We start from the raw sequence: 16,025 nt of genomic DNA on the forward strand, positions 1-16,025 counted from the left end.
TCCCCAAACATGCTAATGGGGCATTCAACCCCTGCATCCAGATCATTGATAAATATATTGAACCCTATTCTGGCCCTAGAATTGAACCCTGAGGAACACTGCTGGTGACCGGTCACCAGCCAGATGTAGCCCAATTCCCTACAACTCTTTGAGCTCTGCCTTTCAGCCAGTTTTTCACCCAGCGCACCGTGAACCCACTCATCCCACAGTTGGACAACTTGTCCAGAAGGATGCTGTGAGGGACAGTATCAAAAGCCTTACTAAAATGCAGAAAAACTACATCCACCACCTTCCCTTCACCCCCTGGGCAGGTTACCTCACCATAGAAGGATATCAGATTCGTTAAACAGGACTTTCCCTTTGTGAACCTGTGTTGACTGTGCCTGATGATTGCATTCTTCTTTAAATGCCTTGCAATAGTACCTGGTATAATCTCCCTAATTTTTCCAGGAACTGGGATTAGACTTAACACGTCTATAGTTTCCTGGGTCTTCCCTCTCACCCTTTTTGTAGATTGGAATAATATTGGCTAGCTTCCGCTCAGCAGGGACCTCGCCAGAAGGCCCAGGGTTCAGCTGCAGCTCTTTGAGGTGTCCACAAGAAGAATTCCCCATATATGTTTAAGGAGGGTTTATTAATGGGCATGCATGTGGAGGTGTGAGACAGGGCTCATCCATGCTATAGACTTGCACCACTTCAGCTGGAGTTGCCTTTCAAAGAGAAGGCAGCATGAAATTATTATCGCAGTGCTAATATACTTTAATTAGGCTTAGTCAAACCAATTCCTATTTAATTTATGATAAACTAACTCAGTTTAACTGCATGTTAAACTAAACATAAGTCATTGTTCCTGAAATGAAGATACCGATGGACCAATTGCACAGACTGGGATTAATATCTTAGACCCTGTTGCCGTTTTTCCCATTAGTTGAATTAATTTAAATTGTTGGGGTTTTTTTTTCCCTCCAAAAAAAGTTCTCCCTCATTCCCCTGTGCTGTGTACATCTATAAATTTTAAGGTAAAATATTCAAGTGATCCTTGAGAATAATAGTTTTCTATCAATATTTCTTCTTAGTCTACTTTGATATTTTCTCAATATTTTTGTTTTCTAATATTCTAAGAGCATATTCTTGGAGTGTTTCAGTGGCTTATTTCCAGCTCTCTTTGAACCTTTACTGTTGAACTCTCAAGTTTCCAACATGTATTCTTATAGATGCAAATTCAGAATACTGTTGGGTTTTTTTTTTTTAAGATTAGAGTTTTTGAGTGTGCTCCATCCTCTCTGGTGATTTCATTCAGATTTATTTGCCTGTTCTCTGAGGTCACCTTGAGTTCCAACTTGAAATGACAGTAAGCTCAATTGTCCCTTTTTTTCTCATCATTAAGGAACTTCTAACTAAATTATTAAGTGTCTTACAAGATTCGCAGTGAAATAGAAGGTCAAATTCCAAATGAGCTGGAGAGACATTCTCCCTAAAGCCAAGGAGGCTGATTTTTATTTTTTTTATAGGTACGTGAAACTAAAGTTTCAAGTTATGAATGTTTAGATATTAATGATTCTGGAAAGGAAAATTTCTTTGTCAAATTGTGAAGGCTGTCTTAGTTTAATATTTACATTGCTAATGTGTACTGATGGGATGAATAAGAAGTATTTTTGTTGTACTGTTGTGAAATTTGCAATTTTGCATGAATTAATTTTGTACTTCGAGCTAGTCATTATCCTATGAACTTACTGCTTGCTTTCTTCTACTTCTTTCTTGCCCACATTTGGCAGGAAGAGAAGCCTGTTCCTTTGGTATAGTCTAATGTTATGAACATCCTTTTTATAATTTAATTATATAAATAACCAAATCTAGTGCATTTTACAGTACATTTCCTTAAGCAAACTGGATGGAATGCTTTTTAATAACCATATAGCCATTTGATGATTTTTATACTTGCCATTTGAAGACAGTTTGGATATAGATTGATATAGAATTACTTAAAGTACTGCATATAAATTAAACATTAAAAAGGTAGATACAGCCAGACTAAGCAGCTCAAGTATAATCTTTGGTTATGCAGTTACTGCCTCAAGGACACTCCATCCATTTCATATCATATGTCCTTCTTTTGAAAGATGATCACTGGGTTCAAGTAACATTTCAGCACACAGGAAATTGCATAATTTATAGACTTTTAGAAATGAAAACCAGAAAACTGGTTTTCATAAATTAAATCTCCCTCTCTTTTTTTCTTCTCTCCCCTTACAGATTGGAACACTGAAGGATTACTACCACTTCTACCATAGTAAAACAATTAAAAGGTCAGTTCTTTCAAGTAGAGGTACCCACAGCTTCATTTCAATGGAGCCAAAGGTAAGAAAATCCATGTATATGTCTGAGGCAAAAGCCTTTGCATTTTTTATATGAAATATCATACCAGAGGACATTCACCTGAATGGCATATAGCATTACAAGAACTGACACACTATCTATTTGCTAAGGTTCTGCTTCTCATTAAAACAAAGCAAAGACAATACCATGCTATTAAGTATGTGCTATTCTTGGAATATAAGGTCCAACATTATTCATGGAGGAGTACAGGAATTTTGTTAATGCACTAATCACTGTGCTGTGCTTCTCTGCAAAACCACATGTGTAACATTCATGTTTGCAGATCTCCTTCTGTAAATCAACCAGCTTTCAGAATGAAGATGAGCAATGTAGGATGGTATGATGTTCAGAGGAAAGTTTCTCTTGCTTTTTTCTGGTCTTTTTCTGGACTTGGTGTATGAGGGATTAAAACAAGAATGCTCTTTTCTGTGGTTCTTTTGCTAGTTCCTACTGATCTTAATTTTAAGATCTGTTTGAAAAATGGTGTCATATCTTTGGGCTATATATTATAGTAGGTAAACTGTCAACATCATTTAATTACTGATTTATAGTTAAGTATAATATTGTGTTGTATCTGTACCCAAGACACACTTTTGTTTTAATCCTTTAATTTCAGTGTTTAGTAGCTTCATCAGTGACTGTAGAATTGGACTTCCTCTGGTTTTCTTTTAGAAAGGAAGTTTGGAGAAGATCTAATTAGCTTTTTTATGCTGTTCATGCAACCCACTCTCACCAGCAAACCCCAAAGTCCCTGGTGTTTTTCACTGGTGATAACAGAGTCAAGCTTTTTTTAAGTCCTTGGATGATGACTGTTGTCTGTGAAGGATTTGTCAGGTTTTACTTGACAAATAATTTATGAGAAGTAAAACTTATCAGTAAAATACAGTTTGAATACTGTAGATGTACAGTGTACAAGTTTAGCATCATACAGGAATACTTCTGCAGTCTGGAAAGCCATATTTAGGGCTGAAGTTCCTCTTGAGGATGGGACATGACTAGGGAAGTGCACATGTTAACCCTTCAATAACATCAGTAGCTCTGCTGAGCAGTATATTTTGGGGATTAATATGAAAATGATCAGGGCCCAAACCTCTGTTCCCACAAGTGCTGAGACCCAGCGTTCAAACAAGCACCGCACTTAGAATAGGCGATACCACAAAAGGAAGGGAAAGTGTTCACATCTGTGTCAGCCTATGCTCTTTTCCATGTGTGCAGAGGTGGAGTGAGTTACACACAAACACACAAGTTCACACGCACGTACCACCATAAACTTTGGTGTTACACCCAGCTTCCAGATACCCCTTCTGCACCTATGGCAGCCAGCCCAGACTATTGTGGCCAGAATCATGAGAGACTCTAAAGCAGAAAAAAATCAGAGCCATCATTTATTTTCCAGTGCTTTCCATGTTAGGCTGTTTAGGTCTTGTGCCCAGTCTGTCCTGCTGCTGGTACAGAATTTCTGAATTTCTGAATCATTGTTAAATATCACTTCAATATTGAAAAGCTTTAGTGAGGGTTGTGCAAGGTACTCAACCCTGTTAATGATTCTGTACCCAAAGAGAAGCTGATGGTCTAATACTGAGATCTGGCAAAAGTGTTTGTGATTGACTTTGTGACTACTCAACTGAACATGGGCTTGGGAATTCTTGTGTGGCTGCAAACATGTCAATATACGGACATGTATTTGTAGAATAAAGGACGGTTTGTCCTCGGTGTGTATAACATTTAGTGATTATCAAGGCAGACTGGAGATCTAATTTTAATATATAAGCTGGACCTTTTAAAAACAAAAGCTTTAATCTTAAATAAGGCATATTGCACGGCTATAAGAATTTTAAAGGACCAGTACTATATGCTATTATATTTATGAGTGTTACTGTATCTAATGCCAATATTTGCAGCAGATTAGATGGCATGTGTATTTGTGAACAAAGGAGCACTGTGGTTTGTTTACTTTCCAAATCACTTAACAGTAGTTTACTTAATGCTTAAAATCCTCTCCATGTAACACACAATCTCCGTGTAACATGTACACACAATTAACTTGATCTGTGCTTGCTTCAGATGTGGATCACTACTTTGATCCTTTATGAAATTTTAAATGATGGAATTTTTACTGAGTGGTATTTCATTAAGTAATTAACTGCATATAATGGAAGAACCGTTATGAAATCTGGTATTTCTAAACTACTTGTGTGGATAGTGTTTAATTTCACTGTATGAATGCACAAAGATATACAGGTAGTATAAAATCTTGCTATTGTAGATTTCAATATATGAATTGCTCTGAAGAACTTTGGCTTGGTTTTTTTCTTCTGGAAAAGCCTCTTGACACTTATAAACAATATGAATAGATCCAACAGAGGGCATAAACTGAAGACATGTGGATTACACATTTTGACAATTTTCTCAGCATTAACCAAGCATTAATCTGTATTTAGGTGCAAAGATAAAGGATATGCAGTGTAATACATTTGTCCATTATGATCCACGTCTTTGCCTAGCAATGCTACGTGTTGTCATTTAGAGATTAAATGGATTAAGTAGTTTTAGGAAGAGATGCCCAAATGAGGCTTTAATGTCCATAACATAGGTTGTCATGTAGAAAATTTGAAACATAGCTTTATCCACAGCATCCTTTCCAGGCCTGTGTATAGTTATGTGGTGTTTCCTATGTGTTGATAGAAAAACAAAGAAGTGAGAGAAGTTTGTGGATTCAAAGCAGAGATTAGTACTATGCATCAAAGCTAAGCGTTGAATGAAATCTATTACAGAGGTTTCCTGTCTCTCCAGCTGATGTGCTGCTTGTGGTTAGCCTTTGGCAGGGGTAAATGAAAGCACCATACCATGAAACAAGAGTCTTTTTTAACTTCATAGAGTTTGCTCAGCAAAGTTATTTTGGTGACGCCACAATGCATGAAACAATGGGAGCAGGAGCAAAAAGGAAGTGGGAAAATGGACAGAACCAGTCCATAGCTGAAAGGTATCCTGAAGCTCTAATTCAACTATTAAATTGTTGAGTTTATTGCTGGTAGACCCTCTATTGAAATCAGACTATTACAGCACTTGCAGGGGTGGGAATAAAGAGCTGTGGTGCACCTCTGGCTTTGCCACGGTAGTGAAACAAAGAGTCACAAAGTGGAAAAAATTGCAAAGAATGATTGTTACCTCAGTCTGTAAGTCAGACTTTATATGAATAAAAAGCATAAGGAAAATCAGGTGGAGCTTTTCTATCACTGAAGAGATTGCAGTTCCAATGAAATGTCAGAGTTGAAGCTCCTATGCATGACAATAATACATAGAAGTTACATGGACATTGTAGATAAGAAAGCTGTCTTTTTATACTGAACAGTTACCTGAGATGAAGAGTTTGTAGAGAAGGGCTGTGATAATGAAATTTGTGACTCATATGGTAAAAAATATCCCACAGAATCAAGTAGCATAAATGACAAAGCAATAATCCTAGAAGAACATAATTCTTAAGGTAATAAAAGGCAGCTTTAAGATTGATAATATATTCAAATTGATGTACATATGAACTAAGGTTTGTTCCATTTTGCTTATGAGGTCCCCAGTGCTTTGCATCACAATGGAGATTTGAAAAAGACATGGCCCCCAGCAATGCTCAAAAATGTAAAATTAATAATTCATGTTCCTGTAAAGTGTCACATTTACTAATGGGGAAAACATTTTACAGCATTAGTGTTTGTTTATCAATCTCAACTAACATGACATCTCATCTTTTTTTAAATTTTAATTAATTTCAGGTAGATTTATTTGGGGTTTGAACTCCTGGTTGATGGGTCAGGTTCACTCATCTTTTAGAAATGGAAAGACTTCCAGGCTCACTTCCACTGAAATAAGTAAAGCTACCTAATTTCAGCAAGATACCCTGCTTGAGCAGTATTTTGCAAAAGTGTCATGCGTTTGTCACCTCTGCTCCAGAATCAGAATACCTGGGGAAACATTACTCCAGACATTTACATGTTACCCAGCCTGACCTATCCACACATAGAACAGATGTGTGTAACCTGGTGATATAAAAATGCTAGTACCATGACTGGGCGGGGGGGATTCCTACCTTTGCCATAACAAGCTAAATGGAACTGGTGGTTGCAGCATGTAAAATGCTGGCAAGTGTATCTTTGATGAGACAACACAGAATGATCTGCCCTGTCTTCAGAGGATAAGAAAGTAATGCCAGAATCCTGTCGTCATTACTGGTAGGACATTGTGGATGTTCATAAGAGGGCAGAGGGAAGCAGAATAGTAGCAGCCACAAGTAGATGTTTCATCTTGTTGCTATGTAGTTACACCAGTTCATATTGCTAAATCATATCCTGGGTTGATACAGGAGATAGATATCTAAAGAGTAGGGGAAAAGGTGGATTTCACCACAAGCTAATGGTCTTGCTTTGGCAAGGAGTATGCCACTACTTGTGGAGTGCGCCATTGGGAAGCATACATTCAATCACTCTGGATCAGACTGCTCATTGCAAATAGAGAGGAGGGTTAAAATTTTTAGTGCTAGGATAGTTGTCAAATTCTCTTTTCCAATTATTTATGAATTTAAATGTTCCAAGATTGCAGTGTGAGGTTGAGTAAGGAGAAAATAAAGCTTCAAACAATTTGGATTTAATGTAGGGGGTGCAAAATTCAGCAGGAATGAAGAATGTTATTACAGTACTAAAACCCCAGGCTTTTAAAAGCCAGCATCGTGGACTTACTGCTTAGACTAATTCAGATGAGAATGTTGTTATGGGTGAGGTTGTGTTTCATATTGGCAATGCTAAGTGTTAAGTTGTTAAACCTCATTAGTGAACAAAAAGATTTTGTTAGCTAAATAGAATAGCACAAGAGTTAAACACTGGGACCAGGTGATTTACTGATGTCTGCCTGGGTAGCCATAATCTGTACAAGCACTCAGAGGACAAAGAATCAATACTACTCTACTTGGTTGCAAAATAATAGGAACTGTCATGTTGTTTTCCATGTTCAGAGTTTGACTGGAGGTTTAAGTTAGTATTAAGTAATACAGTATTTACCACTGTGGACCCTTTATTTAACTGCCTCAAAAAGCTTTTACATGAGCAGTCCTTCCATCTTTAACTTAGTCAAAATCAAGGATCAGACTTGCTATTTCCAGGGAGCCTGTTGCTGGGTGAGCTAGGACATGAACTGAATCACAATGTGTGAGAGGGTATAGCAACATCTCCTTTTAGTACCTGCCTTCAGAGTACTAAAAAGTTTCATGTAAACATGAGCAAATAGTCCTACAACTTGGATCTCTTTTCAGGGCTTTTTGAGATATGAAGTTACTGCTCACTGACAAAGAACTGCACTGGATCCTGCTGTAATTAGTGTTGTAACCGCATTTCATGTTGTAAAGTTTGCACAAGTTGGTATTTTGTTTGCTTAAAGGTGATTGAAATCCATACTTGTAGGGATGCCTGGTATGTTAGTTTTAGCCTAAACTACATTCTCCATCAGCAGAAATCCCTGGGTAGTCTGTGTTGCTTCAGCAGGCATCAAGAATGATTTTACCATGCTGAGACTGCATCAAACTGCTTTTCATCTGTGACCCAGTATGGACTAGACTGCAGTTCACAATATACCTATACCTAGAGGAAAACCATAGTGATTAATTCCAGTGAGTAGAGCAATAATGGAGTGGAATTGCAGCTGCGTTTTCTAGCAGGTTTCTCCCTTGTCTGCATCGACCCAATAGCTGAAACACTTGAGAAGGTGGGGTGAAATGTCTAATTGTTCTGAGGAATAACAACCTAAAATTTGGTGTTCCGTTTGAGAACATGGAACAGTGTTTGGTCTGTTGGATGATACAAACCAGCTCAAAGCTGAACCTTGGGTGACCATAACCTAAAGATGAAGAGCTTAATCCAGAGCATGTTCAGGCAGTATCACATGAGTATACATGGCCTTCCCCTTGTACTGTACTGGCCAAATCCAGTGCTGCTGTAACAGGAGATAACAGTTCTTCAGTCAGCAAATTTTGTCATATAATGGTAATTTCTCTTCATTTAACTAGAATAGGTAGAAAGTTAATGAAGTTAATTGTAACACTAATGGGACTGAAGTTTATTTGTGAAGAATAAAAGCTTTGGTAATGTCTAATTCTATTACTATATTAATGATAGCTGACTTAAAGAAATCCTCAAAAAATAATCACTGAAGCTTCCTAGTGGAACTACCTTTTGATGTTTTCTACTAAAAGCAGAAAAATGGCCAGTAGAAATTCAGTGCAATATAATTTCAGAAAAGAAAAATGTCCACTGTCAGGGAATATGGAAGTGTTTCTTGAAATAAATTATTGTGTTTGATTGCTTAAACTTACGTTTCTGTTTCATCATGATTATCCCAGTTGTTAGCACCTTCCTCAAAGAATTTTTGTCTCCTCGATGTTGCTAATTGCATGTACATTAAAAAAAAATGCTAGATTTCAGAACATCCCAATTTTCTGGTTTCCAAGTAATTTTACAGAACTCCTTGGCAATGACAATCTCACTGTTAACTTTTGGGCAAGAATTGGAGATTAGTCAAGAGGTTTTAACTGGCTCACTTCCTAATTAGTGTAGCAAATGGTTTGAGGAATGAAAAAAAAACATTATTCAGCAGGATTGCATTCTCTTGCTATTTTCATATCATTATTTTCTTAAGCTGGTAATGAAATGGGCAGAGAAATTGAAAGACCACAGCATGGCAAGGAGTTGGGTCAAGATTTTGACCAGTAGTATGCTGGGAAAAACTTCAGATCCCCACCCTTTTTATTAAATTATCGCAACTTCACAGAAGCCCAGTGTCAGACCAGCTGTCAAATCTCCCATTCCAGCACTCAGCAGTTTGTAGGGATTGCGGTAGAGCTGCTATTATGGTCTCTGGACTTCACGGTCAATGAGAAAGGTGTTGGCTGACCCTAAAGAGGCAGGCAAGGACTCAGCTGTCTCTCAGAGAAGTAGCTAAAATCTTCTGAGACAAGAATATTCAAAATGAGTCAGTTTTCATCGGTCTTTTGAGTTTGTTGTATTTGGAGCCTCCTGGTTTTAGGGAGGCAAAAGCAAAAGACCCTACATATATTCAGTGGCCTGGAGTTTTGCAAGGGACTTACTCTATCAAGAGAGAGAGAAAAAAAAAGTAGTAACCGATTCTGAATTTTGCAGAGTAACATATGTCTTGAGTGTAAGTCTTAAAGACTTCAAAAAATTAGCTGGATTGTAGCTGGATTTTAGCTTAGAGCTGTTTAAAAACATGGGGGATTTTTCTTTTGAGAAGTTGTGTTCTTTGACCTCTCTGCATTTGGTGAATTTGGGGCTCTTGCCAACAGGACTCTTTGGCTTTTGCTTTGTAGTGTGTGTTCTGCTGTTAAAAAAACATTCTCTTTCCAGTAAACATGTCGAGCAGAGGTTAGGATCAGTGGCAATATTTGTGACTGTAGTCTAGATCTTGTTACAGAAATTTGTTCAGAAACCTTCAAAAATACATAGAAATGTTCTTTAGGAGTGATGGAGAAGAAAACTCCCTCTGAAAGTGAATGTTATACAGTGTTCATCCGCAATTTAAGGTTTAAGATTCAAAATGTAACATACCTCTTAAATTTCTTGAATTTGAAGACAAATTAAGGAAAAGAGTTTTCCCTTCACTGTCACTAGAGGAACCTCAACAAAAACCTGTATTTTGGTATCTTAAAGCCTAAATCTAACCTGTTCATACGTGATAGTGGTCACAATTTTCTTGTGCAGACAGATTTTACTGGAGCTGCAGTGCTAATCCTAGCAATGGATAAATTCAGAAAAATGTCTTACTAGACCTAACTGCATATTTATTTAACATTGGCTTTAGCATTTGTTATCTTACTTTAGAAAATAAAATTCCTTAGGATATTGATAATTATTTTTGAATGCTTGTTTTGGTTCCTACCTTATATTGTCTAGGTATTGGAACATTTCAGGATATCATAATTGCAAAGTTGACTATACATTAATGAAATAACAAAAGCAAGGAGGAAAAAACCTCTGTCCACCCATTGCTTCATCAGAGGACACTTCAGCATCACAACCGTGGAGTTAAAGGTTGGAGAAATGATTTGGGCAGCATGCACTCCAGTATGGTGCAGCATGCTATGGGAGTCTTCAGCTGGCAATTGATTTGAGCAGGGACTAGTAGAGGTCACAGCCACTTTTGCTGAGAGTGTAAAAGGTATATGCAGCATGCTGTGTAGCTAACTTAATTAGGCATCGTTGGGTTCGTCCTGTGTACCCTACCTAAATGCTTTCTAACTTCTCTACATTTTGGGATAAGATTTTCTCAGCACCTCTCTGTCAGAATTTCTAAACACGTGGCTGTTCTTTCTTGCTTAACAGCACATCTGCCTGGTTGGCTCTCCCCATGCAAGCTGGGAGTACTCATCCTCATTCAAAGTGAGATCGTTAATGAGGGACATACAATGGATATGCAGCCAGATCGCACAGGCTTGTGCAGCTTTATTTTGTAAGTGCAAATGCTACATTAAAAAACCCAAGGAAAATCCATTTTCAGCCTGAAAAGGAAAAGGGTGTTACATTCCTCTCACAGTTCAGGAACTGCTAAAGGATTTTGCTCAGCCTTAATGATGACAAAAGCACTTTAGGTAAATCTATGTGTGGGAGATTTAAACCCATAAGATGGCTATTTCATCATAGCAGTTATAGACGTGTAAAAGCAGAGGGTTATAAGGGAAACTGCTTGGCAATCCTTAGTTCATGGATGCTCGTAGGTGTTAATAACATTTGAGTTTCTTTACAGTTCAAGTAAGGCAGTACATGCTTCTGTGGTTTTTAGCAGCAAAGTGGGTTTATAGGTGAAAAATGAAAAGGCAACTAAAAGTTTTAAAAAAGGTAAGGAGAATTAGTCCTTTCTTTTCTAATCTGTGTTCTAAGAGCTTGCCAGGGAAGACAGCAGCTCTTGACAGCTGCAATGGTTTTGCATTATACTAAGTGTGCTTTTGCTGTCGTTAGAGTCAGTTTGCGTTGCTAGTGGCAGAGAGATAGCAAATTGCTGGTTTGGCTACTGGACTATAAAACTGTTGGATATCAGAAAGAGTCAGAAGAGGAGGAAGTGGAGATATCATAGTTTTGAACTAGAGAAAGATGCACCGTTCTGGAAGAAGCTGATCCGGCAGGGCCAAATGCCAGAGTATCAGGGGGGAGAGAGAGAGAGACTGAAAGAAATCACATTTTGGAAAGGAGCATCTCAGAGCAGACTGTCTAGGAATGTGACAGAACAGCTTCTATACACCATTTCCTGAGGGGATCCACCTTCATCTGATACTGATGATATTGGTTATAGTGCAGGATATTCATAGAAAATGGATTAAAGGTCTCCACCCACCCCCCCCCACCCCCCAGCATTTGGAAAACTTTCTGGCAGCAGTGTATGTTCCTGATGTAATGTGTCAACATTTTTATGCATCTGTCTGCCTGCTTCTGACAGGCAAGACAATCTTGTTTAATTCTAGTGCTTGTTATCTCACCCAGCTATTCTAAATGGTCAACAGCAAGAAATCATGATACACATAGATAATTTGTCATGTATAGCATTATTAACAGGTAAGTAAAGGCAGGGACAGGGAATGGGAAAGACATGCCTCCCCAAAACAAAGCAAAGGTATCTCCCCCCTGCCCAACTTTTTGTGTGTAACAACCTCCTTTCTTTTAGGATCATTTTAAAAAGTCAATGTCACTGGAAAGCTGCTCATTTTCCTTGGCTGATCTGCTTCACTCTAGCAGATCCTCACCGTCCTGCAAGCTCTAAGTTTTAACGGCTCAAAGGAGGTGCCAAGCAGCTACATCCTGTTCAGAGCTGTGCTGCTTGAATGTGTGTGGCCTTTGTCATACAACTTTGCTGCTTCATCCTTCTGAATCCCTACCTGTGAAACGGGGACAATGCTGACAGTTGAATAAAAACTTCTGCAAATGGCAAATGCACAGAACTACCATGTATTTTATTCTGTGACATTGTATTTCTCTGGGTGTTGCACAGAGCATTTTATGAATACAAACAACATTTTAGTAAAATAAAACACTCGTTCTAAATCCTTTCCATATAATCCACTTAAAGCAGTCCTATCCATTTGTGTGTTGACTGTTGCTTACATAAGCTGTGTTTAACCTAGATTATTGTTTGACATTATTTTTTCTCCTTTTTTAAAGGGGAGTAAATGCTGTCACTCCCATTGATGCTGAAGTTCTAAATAAATATAAAGGCCAGAATATCGGGTTTTCTTTTCTCTTATAAAGGACGCAAATTAAAAATTTCTTTTTAAGTATGTTTACCAAACTGAGACTTGATCCACTGTTTCATCAGTAGCTGTTATAACAACTTTGTGTTATTGTATAATAAAACCAGAAGTTATGAATTCTAAACAGTTTTCAGTTTTCCAGGGTGTTCCTAAGAAACTATTTCTCCAAAATGCAGTTGCCAATAGACTCGTAGTCTGTAAGACCAAAAGGAAACACTGTGGTCATCCAGTCAAACCATCTTTGACCAGATGTCATATGGCTCACCAGAATTAATTTCTATTTGAAGCAGAGTTTAGCTTTTAGAAATCTTCAGTTTTACTTAAAACACTGTGAGCAATGGAGAGTTTCTAGAACTTTTTAAGATGTTCTATTTTTGCTGTATCTGAGGTTATCTAGCTTCAACTTCTAGCCATTTCACATTGCTGTAACTGTCTGTGAGTCTGAAGAATACACCTCTATAGCAGTTTGATGACTACCATATGTGTTTGGACACTGTGACCTAAATGCCCATAAACTCCCCTTTCCTCAGCTAGGAACACCTCCTAGAACCACTTCCTTGCAGATCTGTTTTTCTCTTCTTTCCATCATTTTTGGTCGTCTTTCCTGGGTCCTTGCTGTGTCAACATGCTTCTCTTGCCTTGGATGTAGACAACTAGCAGTGAGAGTTGCAGCTCTGCTCAGTGCAGATGTGTGGTAAACTTGCTTGTCATTTTATGAGCCCAAATACACTTCGATGAGGTAGTCTGAAGAAGGCATTTAGGTAATTTAATACTGCCACCTTTGTGAGAGACTGAGATTTCTTACCATCTCTTTTGACTTTCACACTGTCCTGGCAAATATTGGAAATGCAGTCAGGTGGTTTTAAGCTGTTGACTGATGATAATATGTGTGGTGGTATCCTGGTTTCGGCTGGGATAGACTTAATTTTCTTCCTAGTAGCTGGTACAGTGTTGTGGTTTGGATTTTGTATGAGAATAATGTCAATAACACACTGATGTTTTCAGTTGTTGCTAAGTAGTGTTTAGACTAAGTCAAGGATTTTTCAGCTTCTCATGCCCAGGCACCAAGAAGGCTGGAGGGGCACAAGAAGCTGGGAGGCGACACAGCCAGGACAGCTGACCCAAACTGGCCAAAGGAATATTCCATACCATGTGATGTCATGCCCAGTATATAAACTGGGGGGAGTTGGCCAGGAGTGGTGGATCGCTGCTCAGAGACTGGCTGAGCATCTGTCAGTGGGTGGTGAGCAATTGCATTGCGCATCACTTGTCTTTCTTGGGTTATATTTCATGCTTTTTTGGTTATATATTCCTTTTCATTACAATATTATTATTATTATTATTATTATTATTATTATTATTATTATTATTATTATTATGTTTCATGTTTCATGTTTCATGTTTCATGTTTCATGTTTCATGTTTCATTTCAATTATTATACTGCTCTATATACTTATATATACTCTATATACTTATCTCAACCCATGAGTTTCATTTGTTTTCTATTGTCTTCCCCATACCACTGGGCGGGGTGGAAGGAGTGAGTGAGCGGCTGCATGGTGCTTAGTTGGTGGCTGAGGATAAACCATGACAGTTGTTAATCTACCAGAATCCAGTTTTGTCTTTCAGTCCCTCCTATCAGCAGGTAAAGGAACTGGACAGATGATAAGAGATATAATAATAGTGCTAATAGGAAAGTTTATGAAAGCTGTTATAGTTTTTGAAGCTCCTGAAATGTCTTCCCTGGCAAGAGCAGACATCTTCTGTAGCACATCCCAGATTATATCAAACAAATCTTATGTTTGTATGCTTCAGATGATACATGTTTGCATATTTGAAGATTGTCTTGGTCAGAAGAAAAAAGGCTTTGTTGGTACAGAGTATTCCTAGCCAGTAATCATATAAAGAATCACATTTATATTAGGCCATTTTAAAGTCCTTTTATCCCAACAGAAGACAAAGTAGAAATAGCTTATAAGATTGCTATCAAATGGCATAAACATAGATAACAAATTTTGGCAAGACTGTAGAGACCACACTGCAACCTCATGTAAGTGGCCTGATTGGAGACTGAAAAGCTTTGGTATATGCAACTGAAAAGTCTATCCCATAAATGATAGCCATGGAAATAATGCTCTTTATTTTCTTTTTCTCAATTTATAATGACAAGTGTTATGAATTATGAGCATGGAGAACTGAATCCATAACTAAGTGACTCTTCTTGGCACATTCTAATGTCAGAATGTGCACAGGGACCATCCAGGAGTTGCAAAGCTGAGATGTTGCCCTTGGTTTAGCCAGGGCTTTAAAATAAATAAAAGCAGTAACCAGTAGGTTCTTTAATCAAGATTTTATGTGGTTCAACTTGCAGAAATTGAGAGATACTGCCTCGCTGGAAGCTGTGCCAGCAATTTGTGAGGTGTGGGAATAGTACTTCAGTTGAAAAAACATTTGCTTTTCTTCAGACTACCGAATGTAGGAAAAGAAACTTCAGTCCTTTTTCATTTGCCTGGGGGTTGGGCTGCAATGTTTCCTCAAGCTGGCCGTATGTGTCTTGCACAGGTTGCTCTTTGCATATTATTTTAGATTGTGATGATAATGATGTTTAGGAGCTGCAGCAATCAATATTTTAATAGCAGCAAACTTCACTGACAGCTGCAAGACTGGAGTTCAGGACAGAAAAAGGTATGCTGGAGCTTGGGTCACAGGCTGAGGAAAAGAGATTAAGCCAGCAATGACTCAAAAGGACACAGGATGACTTTGTGTTTGTTTGTTTTTTCCACTACAGCTTGTGCCAGAGGAGACAACGCTAATGATTCCCCTGTCTTGATTTGAAGGGATAGATCAGAGACAAATATGGCCCTGAAAGAAATAGGAGTATTTATCAAGTTGTGCTAAAGAGACATGTGAAATGCCAAAGAACTAGTGAAATGAGGTGGTGTAAAATATGCCACTGATACCCATAAAGAGCAAAACCCAATTATTTTTATTATTTCAAAACTCTAGAAATGATGCTTGATATAAGCACTTTCGGCTCAATTCTGAATTTTAAATACCTACTTCTAAGTATATGATGTAAACAGGGTAGGTTTGGAAAAAATACTTGATCTTTTTTATGATTAGGGATATACTGAAGAGTAGTGATAGAGTCACAATCAAAAAAAATCCAGATGGGATCAACTTTTCCAGTGGTTTAAAGTACTCTGATCAGAAAACTGCTTGATTTGATATTTAGTATATGCTTTGTGACTGAATTTTTCCATGGCGGATTTACATCAAAAATTTCCTTGTTGGCAAACCATCATTAAGCAAAAGTGCTGGAAATACACTGAGTAGTAGGTGATAGTTTCTTCCTTT

The 16,025-nt window shown here is 37.9% G+C and overlaps 1 protein-coding gene across 2 annotated transcripts in view; it reads left to right on the plus strand.

Moving 5' to 3' along the window:
* The window catches only part of PCSK5 (proprotein convertase subtilisin/kexin type 5), a 261,404-nt gene that overhangs the window by 24,518 nt on the left and 220,861 nt on the right, over nt 1-16,025 (plus strand). For both annotated transcript variants that reach the window (XM_030004192.2, XM_030004193.2), the window contains exon 2: nt 2,254-2,358. In XM_030004192.2, coding sequence (XP_029860052.1) covers nt 2,254-2,358 — 105 coding nt within the window. The remainder of the gene's footprint in view (nt 1-2,253; nt 2,359-16,025) is intronic.

Source organism: Aquila chrysaetos, chromosome Z (assembly GCF_900496995.4).
Source record: "Aquila chrysaetos chrysaetos chromosome Z, bAquChr1.4, whole genome shotgun sequence".
NCBI classification, from domain to species: Eukaryota; Metazoa; Chordata; class Aves; order Accipitriformes; family Accipitridae; genus Aquila; species Aquila chrysaetos.